The following is a 15,811-nucleotide window of genomic DNA, read 5'->3' as shown; positions in this document are numbered from 1 at the left end:
TAATGCAGACTTTAACACAGTTTGTTGGATGACATAATGTCTATGTCATAGACGATCGTGCTTTTCTTATTACATCTTAAACGATATGTCCAGCATAAGAGTGGTAAGTACTGTAGTCGCAATTTAATTTATCTTAGCTATAGAAGTCAGTTACCAAACACTAATGGGCGAAAAGCCATCCAGGAAATGTGCCGGGAAGAAACACTGGACTTATATTGGAAAGTGTAATTGTTTGTATTGGGAAAACTTCGTATAGGCTTGTCTCATGGGCAACACTGAGCCCCTTCAATGTTTTATTCGCGTCGGCGTTTATCCTTGAAACCCGACAGCGATTTCTTTCTCTGTGAGATTTAGCACTATATCAGCAGCTTCGCCGCTTTTTGAACGCATCTCGGTAAAACGGGGTACCTTTGGATCCATGTTCATTACGCATTTTTGCTTAATTTTACGTCTACTATCATCTCCTTCAGTTTGTCGGTGTACTATTGTACCACCCTATATATATATATATATATATATATATATATATATATATATATATATATACAGGATAGACTATTTATCTTGATATGCCCTTGTAACTTTTAAACTAATAGATATACAACGCTGAGTTTCGTACTATGCAAATATCAACAGAGGGATAATTTTTGACATACTCTGTAATACCACCAGGTTAACAGTGCTGCCAACCCAACAAAAATGTCTAATTTTTCAAATGATACTACATCAGATATTACATATTTCAAATCTACCTGTTAAACAGAAACTTACGACAGCACACTTGTTGTGCATTGTTGCAAACTAAGGGCGCTACAGTATCAAAAAATCGATAACCAAATTTTGGAAGCTTCTACAACAGTTATAACGTAAGGAGATCCTGTGGTCATCATATGATGTATTTCGAGCAAGTAAAAATGAATTACAAGGAAACGAATATTCAACTTTTTTCAAAGGATTTTATGTCGAATAAATGTTATGTAAGTATCATATCCATTTATGTAGATGGTTTTTAATAGACATAAAGATCATAATACCGTTTGCTGCAATTTGATATATCAAACCATTCTGAAAATATGGACAAATGTTATAATTTAATATACATGTAATGCTTAAAATTGCATATTTGTGGGGACATTTTAAAGGAATTTTTGTTTATTTTGCTTCTATAACATTATAGCAATATTTTAAGGCAGATGTAATTACAAGTTCTCGGAATTATATAATTCTGGACAGTGTTTAGCAAACTTTACCAGTATTTAGCATTTCTTCAGATCTGTTCGAAATATCAAATTGCTGGAAACAGCGTTATAACCTTCAGGTCTATTAAAAAACCTCTATGTGATGGACATTTCCACTGATTTTTTTATTGCGCTATAAAATACGTTAGAGCAAGCTCATAGTAGAGGTCAAATTTTGACCTTTGACCCTTAGAGCCACTGTAAACCAGTTTGTTGCTTAGTGGTATATAGTTAGGACTAGTGATGTGAGGTGGAAAATTTTCCGCGGATCAGTAATCAAGTAACAATTCCTCAGCAATCATAAAATTGGTTGAATCCATGTATAGAAATGTTAAAAAATGAAAGATCGTTTAAAGAATCTGAAAATTTTCATGGCTCAGACAATTTTCAGTACTATGTAGGAACAAGTGAAACTTTTTTTATGAATCGAAATATTTTTTGTCTTATATGGAAAAATTGAAGAACTTTTTATGAGTCGGAAAATTTTCATCATTTTGAAGCAAAAAACTGTTCATAATCCGGACAATTTTGGATATTATGTATAGTGATGTTAGGTGGAAAATTTTCCACTATATTTAACTGCACATAGAGCTACAAAATTGAATTTCTGTAGAGGAAAGTTAGTCAGCAACAAATTATAATTTTCCAATTAGCTTTCGGGAACCGGAAAATTTTCTAATATTTCAAGTTGGGAAGTAAAATTTTACACAATGTTTCTCTCTCCCTCTCTTCCTCTGCGAGCTCCTTCGTTCTAAGCGGTTAGCATACGCGCCTTTGGCATGGAAGACCTGGCTTCCATTCCCAGCGGGAGCTCATGTAGTTCGGATTCCACGTTAATCAGTTGATCCCGTCTTATATAGTCTCGCTGCTGAAAGGGACGTTAAACTCAAAATCAACTCAATTCAACTCCTCTCTCTCTCTCTGTCTCTCGCTCTCTCTCTCTCTCTCTCTCTCTCTCTCTCTCTTTCTCTCTCTATATGTGCGTGTGTGTGTGTGTATGCAAAGTGCAGAGAACATACATCGAGTTCGTAGAGTACAAATATCCCATTCTATTATTTAGAATTTCAATTTACTTAAAGTCATGAATATTTTCCGATTCATAAAAATATACTCCACTTATTCCTACATCGTTGTTTAGAAGTAAAATTTATTGGTAATAAATATTGTAAAATCTAACGATTCTTCATTTCAAGAATTTTTCAAAAACTTGAATGCGTTCTTCCCTCAGAATCCACCTTTGATCTTGCAATATTAGATTTCTTCAGTTTAATACGCATAAGACGGTTTTCTCATAGCTATACTACTTTTATAGATTTACATACTGCAACATTTATAAATAAGTAGATATAATATAAAGTGACTACTGTAAATATTTGACTACCCAAAATTAGAGTTTAAGTAACTCTTGAAAGCAAATACTGACCATTTTCTGGAAACAAACATTTATTTATTCATATATTCATTCAGAAGAGAAAGTGAAATATAACTAATAAGGAAGTTGATTTGTGTAGTTGTTCTTCCAATAAAATAGAAGAAACATAAAAAGCTGCACTATTAGCCCTGCGTTCTAAAAGCAACAAGTAATTTCATTTTAATTTACAAAATAAAAAGCATATTTCTTTTATATATATATATATATATATATATATATATATATATATATATATATATATATATATATATATATATATATATATATATATATATATGTTCTATCGAATCGTCATTATTTCTAATACATTTTTATACATGGTAGTTTTACAATACAAATATCTGCTCTAAGATGTTGATTATACAAAATTCCAATATTGAAATTATGATTTACAAGTGTTAAACACAATAAAATCAGTTTTTCTTATTTTCTGTTACAAAAATGATCTTCATAAGGAAATTTTATGTAGTTATTTCATTACATAGGCAGGCCTACATGTGAAGAAAGTGGAATTTTCTGTTTCTGAAATTGATAGATTCACAAAAATTTCTTTTCAATTTCTTGTTACATTTTAAAGATTGGAATGGGATATTTGTTCTCTACCAACTCGATGTATGTTCCTTGCACTTTACACACACACACAGAGAGAGAGAGAGAAACACTGTATATTTTTACCTCCCAACTTGAAATATTAGAAAATTTTCTGGTTTCCGAAAGCTAATTGGAAAATGATAATTTGTTGCTGTTTAACTTTCCTCTACAGAAATTCAATTTTGTAGCTCTATGTGCAGTTAAATATAGTGGAAAATTTTCCACCTAATATCACTATACATAATATCCAAAATTGTCTGGATTATGAAAAAAATTTTCACTTGTTTCTACAGATCAATAAAACTTTTCGATTCACGAAAAGTTGTTTTACTTTTTGCTTCAAAATGATGAAAATTTTCCGACTCATAAAAAGTTCTTCAATTTTTCCATACAAGACAGAAAATATTTCTATTCATGAAAAATTGTTTCACTTGTTCCTACATAGTACTGAAAATTGTCTGAGCCATGAAAATTTTCAGATTCTTTAAACGATCTTTTACTTTTTTGCATTTCTACACATGATTTCAATCAATTTTATGGATACTGAGGAATTGTTACTTGATCACTGATATTTGTTAAGAACGGAAAATTTTCAGGAAAAATATAGAATAAAATTTTCCACCTCACATCACGGCTAAACAACGATGTAGGAATAAGTGGAGTATGCTTTTATGAATCGGAAAATTTTCATCACTGTACAGGACAAACAATTTTTCGATTCATGAAAAATTGTTTCACTTGTTCGTACATACAGTAGTACTGAAAATTGTCTGAGCCATGAAAATTTTCAGATTCTTTAAATGATCTTTCACTTTTTAACATTTCTATACATGATTTCAATCAATTTTATGAATACTGAGGAATTGTTACTTGATCACTGATATTTGTTAAGAACGGAAAATTTTCCGGAAAAATATAGAATAAAATTTTCCACCTCACATCACGGCTAAACAACGATGTAGGAATAAGTTTAGTATGTTTTTATGAATCGGAAAATTTTCAGGAAAATTTTCATCACTGATTAGGACACACACTGATTAGACATCTGTAACCACCGAAAACCGGAAGTTCCCATGGGAACTGTTTTTGTTGCCAAAATCCGTCCAAGTTCAAAGTCACTATTTTCGGAAGTACCGTGTCATGTTGTGTGTGTATCAGACTAGAATCTAGCCTTGGATTTGTTTAATGTGAAAGTAATTAGTTGTTATGTTCCATCGAATCAAGTCCCCTTGAATGTTGCTACGACAATTTTTGTTGGTCAAAGTCGCGTTCATTAATTGTGATTGATAATTGATGCACTGGGGTTGTGATTTAGTCTAAATCAACTAATTCCGGCCCACCGTCATCGAACTCACGAGCGGGATGAACTATTTTGTGTTTCATGGCTATTTGGTTGTCAAAGTCACGGAAGAAAGGGCCGAATGAACATAAAGCCTATTGACCTAAATATTGGAAAAGAATTTAATGGGCAAGTGGGACCGATAAATTACTGAAATGTGACAATATAAGAAAAATTGATTGATTGAAAGTTTAATGGGGACGTCAGCATTGAGGCTACTTTTGTCTCTGTCCTGATCAATACGACTGACTTAAATAAAACTTCAAAACCAACATATCAAAATATAGAAAAATGATAAACTAACACAACGAAGCCAAAAATAAATTAAAATAGAGGTAGCGAGAAAAATAAAATAGGTCTAGTGCTGTTAAGAAAGACTACTATAATCTACAATCTATAAGATAATTCATACTTTTAAAGATGTCCCAGATTTGATGAAATTTTTCTCAAGAACATTATCAAGGCAAGGATCTAACTCCTCTCCAATATCTTCAATTAACAATGGTCGCCCAAGTGAAAGTGCGTCTTCCAAGTGAGTTCTGAAGTATTTGTGATTTAAAGTGGTTATCTAAAGAAAAAAATACATAGAAATTTATAGATGTATTTATGTCACTCAAATTGGTTTAGTATAAAAGTGTTAATTAATATTTTACTGTTAAATGCAATACAATAAGTTTGAAATATAGAAGCAAGATAAACTTTATTCTATATTTATTCCTAATTATGCAAACATGTTCTAATTTAAGAAAGAGCCCGAAAAGAACCTGATCTGCAAACTTCTGGTATTTTTTTATTTACATACTTCTGTTTTATATTTAAATATTTAATCTTACTTTTCCACTTCCTGATTGATCATTTTTACATAAATAGTGACTGTGTATTCACTTATGAAAATTGTAAAAATAATACAAAATGCACGAAAAAAAACTTGTGCCTACTGTCAATGTTTGCAAATGAAACTTCTTTACTACAGGCATGAAAACAGACAAAAATCAGAAAATTTTGGAATAACTACGTAGGTGTCAATGCCCATGTATATACATTGCGTACCGGTTTCAGGAAAGTTAAATGATGACTTCAAACATGAAATAAATCTTTTTCATGTAGTATTATATTTCTTCTCACTTCAGTATAATGCAATAATTATTCTAATAAATAAGCGTATTAAAAATCGCTATTATTTTTTAAAAATTGACGTGTATATGTACACCAAGTTTGACATATGGAAAAAACCTATATTTTGTCTTGTTGACGGTAGCGGACTAGGCATTTTTAAGGGGGCCCTGGGAAAGACATATATATGAACGGCTCTAGGGAAGACTATGGTATGTCAAGTTTTCTAACTTTCCCAAGCAATGTAATGTAACGATACGTACCAAACAAATTTCTCTGCAATCTGCAGGTACATTTCAGAAATTAAACTTGCTACATAATGTTCTGTGGTTCGATCCTAACCTATTCCACGTGATAACTCAATTTCACTGGAAGTGGAGCTTAGTTTTGTCTTCCCCCGAGCCGTTCATTATATATAGAGCAGCCGTGGTTCAGTATTAGAGAGGTCCCATGTTCAAACCTTGGCATTATTCTAACTGAGGCTTCTTCAGGACTTTCAGGAAAGTGATAATGGAATTCCATTATATATAGTCAGTTTTTTCCTTCGTTAAATATAAAATTTGAAACGATCAGTGTCTTTATTTAAATAAAATAAAAATAAGTTTCATCAAAAAATAAAAAAAATATGTATATAAATAAAAGAATCACAATATATCTTTATAACGTACATACACTCTATAGAGTAGAGCGCAAAATTTCCGGTCGCCAGGCAGGGGCGTCATTTCAGATTTCGCTTGGGGAAGACAAGAGCACCACGACATAAGACTTTCACGTTTTGTACTAGTATGTTAGTAAACAATCGATTAAAGTACATGTATTCCTCAAACTCTTGGGGGGGGGGGCAACTGCCTCCTCCTGCCCTTCCTAAATGACGCCCCTGTCGCCAGGTTGCCATTAGCGACTAGAAATTTAGAGCTGGCAATCAGTGTTCAGTAGAAATGGTTTCTGTCTAATTCACAGGGCTGTGCAGTTTCTGTTTCGCACGAAAATAATTGTTACTGAGTGAGAGAAAACACGGAATATGAAGTCGTCACAACGGACATGGAAAGTGAAATCTTCACAATGTTGTAATTCACCCCTCCTTACTGGATGATTTGCTAACAATTTCCATCAATGGCCCTTTACTTAAGGACTTTGATCCGAAAACAGCGATCTACAACTGATACTTCAATGCAGAAAGAGCGTTACACAAACCTGAAATCTTAAAGTAAGATATCTTTTAACTTGTATATGAATTGTTCAATTTACAACGAGATACTTTGTATCGGTTGATAATTACTTGTATCTTGGGCAGAAAGTGCTTCTACACAAGCACTATACCTGATATAATGTTACTTAAAAATAACAGAAGAAGAATGTTTTTAATATATGTAAGAAATATACATTATTGTATAGTTGGTTGCTATGTAGTTGTATATAGATACATAATTAACAGGTATGGTTGCAAGACAGTTTGTGTGAATATACGTTAAAAGATAATCAACGAATAAATTATCTAACACTTATCATGGACTTGTAATTTCAGTAGAAAAGGTGATAATACTAGTGAATATAATTACGGAAGATATTTTAAGGTGTAAACGATTATTGCCACTAAAAGATATACTTATATTATTAGCCGAACCAGGGTTGACGACTACCTTTGGTGAGTCGTTGTAAAATTTTTGGTTTACCTCACCCGGGATTCTTGTAAATTCATATCCCGAAGTCTAAAGTAAGGGTGAATTTACCTCTGTAAGAAGGTTCATGAATACGAACTCAACTATTCTCAGAAGTGGCAAAGTTATCACAAGAAAAATTATGATCGGTGAGATAGTAGAGAAGGAAACTGTTGACAGTGTTAACAACGAGCAAAATATAGCTCCCATTACACCCGAAATGTTGACATTAGAAGACAAAATTTTAATGGCATTACAGCGACAGGAACAAGCCGAAAAGACGATTTAGAAGCCATGAAGCAAAATTTGGCTCAGATGTCCAACGAATTAAAACAAACGGTCCAGCAAAAGTCAGAAGAATTGAGTAAAGGATTAGAGCACATAGAGCAAAAGTCAGAAGAATTGAGTAAAGGATTAGAGCACATAGATCAAAAGTCAGAAGAATTGAGTAGAAGATTAGAGCAAATAGATCAAAAATCAGAAGAGACGAAACAATCTGTTATCCAGGCGGTGAGAGACATCACATTACAGTTTGATGAAAAACTAAAAAGATTATCTGAAGATTGCCAGGATAATTACAACCATGTAATCCAAGAAGTCAATTGTGTAAAAAAGGATTTGGAAGTAATAGAATCTTCTGTTCGTCAGCAAAAGATTCAGGTCACAGATAATTCTAACCAAATACGTGCAAATACTCAATTGATATCTACCTTACAAGAGGAAATTAGGACGTTACAGATTAAGGACAACGCATACCACAACAACATGGTTAATGATCGTTTGGAGTTCCCTTGCTCACAAGAGATGACCTCGCATTCACCTGCAGCAGATCAACATGGACCTTACGTTATCTCTTCTTCAAGTAATCCATCCGATGAGGACATTATTTTGGAAAGAATTCATCCAAGGAATACAGATGGGCGGAAAAGAGATGGTGGAACCACGCATAACGCAGTAGGTAGAAATTGTCACTCAACGCGAACACGAAATGGTGAAAGGAATGTAAAGTTAAGTGTAAAGATGAGCGAAATACGTGCTATGAGTAAGTTTAGTGGTAAATGTAATGAAAATGCTACTTCTTTCCTAGAAAAATTTCAGGACGAATGCAGTATAATGTGTATAGATAAATCGCAATATATGAAACTAATCCCTCATTTATTACTCCCACCATGTTCTTTATGGTTTAAAGCAGTACGAGATCATGTCAATACATATGAGGAATTCAAAGCCGCGCTGATTGCAAATTACGAAAACGACTTTTTACTTGCAAACAGAGATGCTACGATTAGAAATCAACCTTTTAATCCTCGCTTGCACAAATCTGTTGTTGATTTTGTTGTAAATACGTATAACGAATTAAAAGTCGTAAATCCACTGCAATCGGAATCTAGAGTGATTGCATCTATTCGAAATCTACTACCGTTTAAATTACAACAGATCCTGTTTTCTACGCAGTGCATGAGTTTTAATCACTTATTAATGCTTGTCCAATGTTATGAAACTCAATACCAGGCACTGAATCATCAAGCGGGAGTAGGTAAAATTAAAAACAATTCAGATCACCTTGTAACTGTTCATAATCTAAATATCCGTAATGTGAACAATTCGGAACATAACCTAAATCGAGCAAATTTAAACAATCAGAACGACCAAAGTAGACAAAGATATGTTGGGAATCCACCTAACCTAATCAATCGTGACAATAATTATGTCAGATCACTTAATCGAAGTAGACTCAAAAACAGTCGAAATACATGGCGAAATTCAAGAAATACAGTAAACTACATGGATAGACGTAATCGTAATTCAAGAGATGGCACTTCGTATCAAAATCAAAACAATGACGCAATTCATGTACAGAATAACAATGCGGGACATAATCATGATTGTGCGGTACAATGTACTTTATTAGAATCATATGCAAGTACGAATTTAAACTGACTGCAGTTGATGTAGTAAGGGTTAAACCCATAACAGTTATAGATTCTTATGAACATTTAACTTCAAATTTATGTGTTAATGACAATAATGAAAACAACCCTTATGACTTTGAAGTACAACACATTAAAGGAGTAGGTAATGGACCCGTAGATACTTTATTACGTCTGTTTCAATAAATGATAATTTTCAAATGATTTCAATTCTTTCTTGTTAATGTGAAGAATTATAGTTCGATTTATAATTGATTAAAAGCAAAGGTTATTTATATTATATTGATTTGTGTTGAAACTTAATTATCAAGGATTATGTTAAGTATAAGGTTCATTCTATTAAGCTAATTATCCGACGACTGTCTACATGCGCCACCTTATATGTTACTCGAATAAGATTCTTCTGTATTCTGACGCCTCATTGATACGATGTATACATTAAAAATATCATCTAACGTAGTTGTTATATAATGCGCCCTAGAAAGATCAAACATTGTTAACATCACCGTTTTTAATAATGATTGAAACTGTTGATCATTGTAATGTGTTTTAAAATGAAATTATTTCTTACGTTTTTAACTTCGCACCCTTCGTTGATTATATTAGTAAGCGACGACGTTTTTATAATAAAAGATAAATATTAATGAAATAAAAGACTTATTATAAATGTATCTATATAAAATAATTGAACAAAATGATATATATGAGGTGCGATCAAAATGTAAAGAATAGCACTATTCTTATGCCATCATTATAAACGGACCAGTGGTTCTTAAATATAAAAATCAAGCTACCTTGTAACTTTTATATTCAGTCCCATCATCGGGCGACATTTTATACAACGAGATACTTTGTATCGGTTGATAATTACTTGTATCTTGGGCAGAAAGTGCTTCTACACAAGCACTATACCTGATATAATGTTACTTAAAAATAACAGAAGAAGAATGTTTTTAATATATGTAAGAAATATACATTATTGTATAGTTGGTTGCTATGTAGTTGTATATAGATACATAATTAACAGGTATGGTTGCAAGACAGTTTGTGTGAATATACGTTAAAAGATAATCAACGAATAAATTATCTAACACTTATCATGGACTTGTAATTTCAGTAGAAAAGGTGATAATACTAGTGAATATAATTACGGAAGATATTTTAAGGTGTAAACGATTATTGCCACTAAAAGATATACTTATATTATTAGCCGAACCAGGGTTGACGACTACCTTTGGTGAGTCGTTGTAAATTGAAAATTGATTATCCTGAATCTAATTGTCTGGTTTTGAAATTTTATGCCCTGATGTAATCTCTTTCTTCGTCAAACCAAAGGCCGGGGGAAGACACCTCTCATAATTTGTACATGAGTGATACTGGCGATCATCATTTTTGGATCAGCGAGTGCGTCTGACTGAAATTTTCCACTCTGCTCTACAGTCATTGTAGTAAACTATTAATATTTGTTTCTAGTGGTCTACCAAAAGATTCGTACTTTAGACATTCGTAATTGCTACTGTATTTAACTGAAAAATAGTTTTGAATGTTCGATAACGCAAGGTATTTATCGACCAGTACTACATTTCTCAATATTTTATTTAGTAGTAACATGACCACTACTGATAAGGGCGCCAAGAAAAGTAGGGAGGTCTGCTCCCTCCAGGTCCTCTGTAGCTCCACTGCCGCTTGTTAAATATTTAAAAGTTAATTAACACATACAGATCAACGTGAAATACAGCAAAATGATATAAAATAACATTATAAGTCTTTACTTAAAAGAAATCATGTTACCTGCAATTCATTCTGGGCTTCTTTGTTTTTAATCCATACTTTTCCTTGGTTCTGTGGATCAATTAGTAATGGAAAGCGCTGAGCTTTTGTGACTATAATTCCGTTTTGGGTTGACAAATCATCATTTGGCAACCCTTGTAAATTCCATTCAGCTATCTGCAATTACAAAACAAAAGGCTACTTTAGTAATAGATTTTATGTAATTAAACGTTTTAAAACATGTTGTTATCTCAATTGAATATTTAAATATAACTTCTTAAAGTATTGAGAACACAGAACAGTACATGAAAAATATATGTATTTGATCGTTCTTTTAATATCACAACTCCGCATTAGATTCAATCTTTCAACAAGGATACTTAAGGGTCGCTTGGTTATTGGAAGAAAGAAAATAAAAGGGGGAAATTTCTTGTTTATTCTATACAAATATATATACCTTGACTATTTTCCCCCATAGTCATCTTAAAGTTTCAAGCATTTCTGATAGAGTGATACAAGCTTTCGTAGACCCTCTGTGCTGAAATCTGGCGTCTGAAACTTCAGTTAGTCGAGAACTGATTTCTTGAGAACTTCATTATCATTGAAGCGACGCGAAGCCAGCAACATTTTCGAGCGGAGGATAAACATAAACAAGAAAAAAATAGTGAGAATACCGGAACAGTATGATAAGTGATTAAAATCATTGAGCTTTAAGGTGTCTACAAAAAATGTAGTCGAAATATGTACTTATATAGAATGAATAATTTTTCTCTTTTTATTTCCCTTCTTATGCAATAACCAAACCGTTTATTTTATTTTTTATTTATTTTATTTATTTTTTTTACATGCGCCTAATAATAATTTTGAAAGATATAATATAGTATACATAAATGTTGTTCGTAAAGGAAATTACAAAACACACCATACAAAATCAAAATCTACAGTATAGACAGTTAGGAAAAGCTACCTCATACTGTGGTACTTATATGCATCGTCTCCATAAGTACCTTATGTAACTATAAAATATTATGTACCGACGTGTGCATTTCAAATTACTGATGTATTGATTGATTGCATGTTCTAGTTTAATGGAAACGCCACCAGTAAAGACATTTCTTCTCGTTATGATAAGACGAATGGCGGACGTGTAGCATATTAAACATTCAAAATGAAGCATCAAAAAAGGTGTAGTTAGTTCTCATGTAAGTTTTAAATATTAGAAAGAACAAATCAAAAATAGCTAGAAAAATTAAAACAGAGATCGTGAAAAGGTTACAGAAAATAAGTAATAAAATATACATATAACTAGAAAATGACTTTAAAATAGCAATAATAGAAACATATAACAGGAAAAGTCTAAAAAGAAAACCTTAGAGTGCATGAACTACTCCAATCTCTCGAACAAAAGTAAGAATATTTTACTTAAGACCGCATTATCCCCTAAAATCTCAAAATCAAAGATTCGTAGGCAGTCTTAAACAATTTCTGAGGTATGAGTATTCTAATATGAAATCTTCACAATACGAAAAAGCCACGCACTAGATAGGAAGGTATCAGATGAGAGTATCTGAGACGCACTCAAGACAGGATCACTTCTCGGCGACAGGTATATGAGACGTCTGCCAACTGCCCAAAATAGGTTTCACAGAATGAAGCTTATTTTCGTTAGCCTGGTGCCAATCCGCATGGCAGTGAGAGCGCATCAATTGGACAAAACATCTACGGAGATTCGAGCACGGGAGAAAATACTCCAGTGCAAACAACGAAGCGAAAGCTGAACTGCTGTTATTTTAGCAGTGGATATTAAGCAAAAGCCATGCAAACTGAATTCCGAACTGTCCTTGTCTAGGACGAAAGCACGGCCAACATAATTTTCGCTTTTCTAACCGGCCGTATATAACACATTAAAATCGAGCTACCGAGCAACGTTCCAAACTCTTCCTGATAACTTCTGTGTTGTTTGGTGTATGATGGTAACCGAAAATTGAGCCCTGGAGAAGAGTCATGATCGGAGAGCACCAACATCATCAAAGAAAACTTTCAGTGGCTCCCTTTGGCAGAAAATTTCTGTATCAATGATTGGGCATGGTTGTTTTAAAATACTAATTTCACTGTATATTTTTTGTTTAAAGATGCATTCAGTTTGGTATGTTTCTTTGTAGTTATGCCACTTTTTATTATAAAGTTTTGAGGATTTTTTTTTTGAATCACTTAGCTTCCTCTGCGATGAATTACTCCTAGGTATGACGTGTGTTAAGAGGGGACAAATGGAACATGAAACTATGTATTAAAGTTATTACATCTAAGACACTTACTATTGTAGTATCTGGTATTAACATATCGATGAGGTTTAGGTTAACAGAAAGTGGAATTTGCCTCTTCAACAATTCTTTTGTCCAGTTGTCGAGCAGCATATTTCTAAATTCTTGGTTGAAAGGACCTATTTATTAAAAATATTGTATTTAAATAAAGAATAATTGCTACTAAAATATGTTTAAATACTTATAACTACAATAAAATTACATAAAATATTAGACCAGGTACACGTAATTACACAGAAGTAAATCCAGCGCAGTTCGAATTTTACGAAATAATATTTAATAATAATTTTATTTAAATAATATTTGTCGAATTAACATTCGGAAGTCAAAAATGGTTCCATTTTAACTGAATTTTACTATGGAGGAAATACAAAAGTGTTCTAAACTTTTCTATGCATTATTCTTCTACTATTCCACACTTCTATTTAAGTATACTTCTCATTAGAAAATTATGAATAGACAAAAAGACTGTTTTTAATAAAGTTAAAAATTGTAAAAATAACAACTACTGTTCAAAATTTGAAAGGTGAGGGAACAATTAATATGTACTACACACACTATTGTGTTCCAACACCGATATTGAATCCAATAGTGCCATTATTGATTGTATTATGATCAAGTATATATTTTAAGAACACGGAAGAGCTGCGCTTAATTGGGTAATCCCGGGGTTGGGAGAAGACATACAATTTATAGACTATGTTCAACTACACATTGACTAAAAGCCTTAAATTTTAATTAAATAGAAATTCCAGTGCAGTGTACTTATGTGATTTGGTTGGAATTTTGTAAAATGATAGCAATCTTCTATTGATTGCGTCGCTTTTATAAAGTTCAGTTTCTATCTCGTACAACTCAATATTCAATAATTGACGATTTCCTTTTTTGTACCTTCATTTAGAGACACACAAATATGCTTTTTTCTTTCTAAAGTCTTCTGCCATTCCTATCCTTACCTTATATTTCGCGTTATATTTTATGTAGATGCTCAATAATAATAATAATAATAATAATAATAATAATAATAATAATAATAATAATAATAATAATAATAATAATAATAATAATAATAATCTAGCTATCAAGAGTTAGTTACCTGCTCTAGTTTCTCCCCTATAACTCCTTTAGTGTTATCAACTACATCCGTTCCATCTTAACCTTTTTTAGTACGTTCATCAAAACTACCATGTTCCACGTGGCCAAAAGCTTTCTATAAATTAACGAACATTACAACATATACTTCCTTCTTTTTCTTTAAAAATCTTTCACGAATTACTTAAAGCATCTGTAGTTCCCTAGTGCTCTTTCTCAACTTCCTCCTTGATTTGGTCATATAATCTCCTGTTTAATACTCGAAATAGAATTTTGCTGCATCCATAAACTATGTTGGGAATTAGCAAGTGACGTGATATGTGAAATTTGATTTTAAAAGAAAAGAGAATAAAAATTTGTGTTTTCAGAAATTTAGTTGCTGCAATGATAGTTTATTATGGCTGTACGCAAAAGGTAAGATTGTACTTAAAAAGTGTTTGGGGCAGAAACACGGGTCCAGTAAAGTTTTAGGAATTTGCAAATGACAGAGTAAGCAGCTGTGACTAAGGAATGAATAAAAGTACATAATAGTTTTACGTAAGTCACTTAATTCTAAAGACCGTTAGTGATTGAACCTTATAATGTTCCCTTGCTGATAATTAACATCTCAATGAATGTCAATTTATTGTTGTGTTTCACTATGGAACGTTTACATCTTTTTGTGTTTGATTTCATAGCTAGTAAAATCTACACTGTCTCTGAGATATGTTTTACCCATCTTCTGCTTCGTACATTTGATTTAAAAATATTTCCTTTCTTCATTTCCCGAGACTTCTTTGAATTCACCATTGGATATCGCAAATCCATTTACACCCTCAGTTACTACAGCACATTTTTCAAAACCTAGATTATGTGGTTGTTCCTTGCCTTCAAACAATTTTCTAATGTGTCTCTTTCATTTACTTAAAATCATTTTATTTCTTAATGATCTTTCCACCCTTGCATTCTATATGTTCATAGTTGTTCACCCTTGCTTCCTTTCTGTTTCCATTGAATTTATTAACCTACAAATCTGTTAAATTTCCATACCCTTTTTAATTCATCCTTACGTCTATTGTACGCTTCCTAGCAGTGTCAGTTTCCTCTTTTTACTTCGCTGTTTAACTTAATACACACTATTTTCTCATCTTTAGACCAACTTTGTTTTCGTATTTTCCTTTCCCCATTTTTCCGAACATTTTCTTTTTCACAAAGCTTCTTATCTATACTCTATTTACGATATTCTACAATATTCTCTGCATGCAAAGTTCCTGCAATGTTTTCTCAACTCAAATCATTTCTTTGAACTTTTAAACGTTTTTTTTTTAAGTTTCCAATATTTTACTT

The 15,811-nt window shown here is 32.3% G+C and overlaps 1 protein-coding gene across 1 annotated transcript in view; it reads right to left on the bottom strand.

The window, feature by feature from the left end:
- The window catches only part of kl-3 (dynein heavy chain 8, axonemal kl-3), a 555,080-nt gene that overhangs the window by 116,174 nt on the left and 423,095 nt on the right, over window positions 1-15,811 (bottom strand). Inside the window, exons 51-53 of the mRNA XM_081731423.1 lie at window positions 13,388-13,512; window positions 11,094-11,249; window positions 5,013-5,168 (exon numbers count right to left, since the gene is read on the bottom strand). Coding sequence (XP_081587549.1) covers window positions 5,013-5,168; window positions 11,094-11,249; window positions 13,388-13,512 — 437 coding nt within the window. The remainder of the gene's footprint in view (window positions 1-5,012; window positions 5,169-11,093; window positions 11,250-13,387; window positions 13,513-15,811) is intronic.

The sequence above is a fragment of the Thermobia domestica genome, chromosome 11 (assembly GCF_964235325.1).
Source record: "Thermobia domestica chromosome 11, izTheDome1.hap1.1, whole genome shotgun sequence".
NCBI classification, from domain to species: domain Eukaryota; kingdom Metazoa; phylum Arthropoda; class Insecta; order Zygentoma; family Lepismatidae; genus Thermobia; species Thermobia domestica.
Note: the sequence above shows the minus strand (reverse complement) of the source record. Positions and strands in the feature narration are given on the sequence as shown.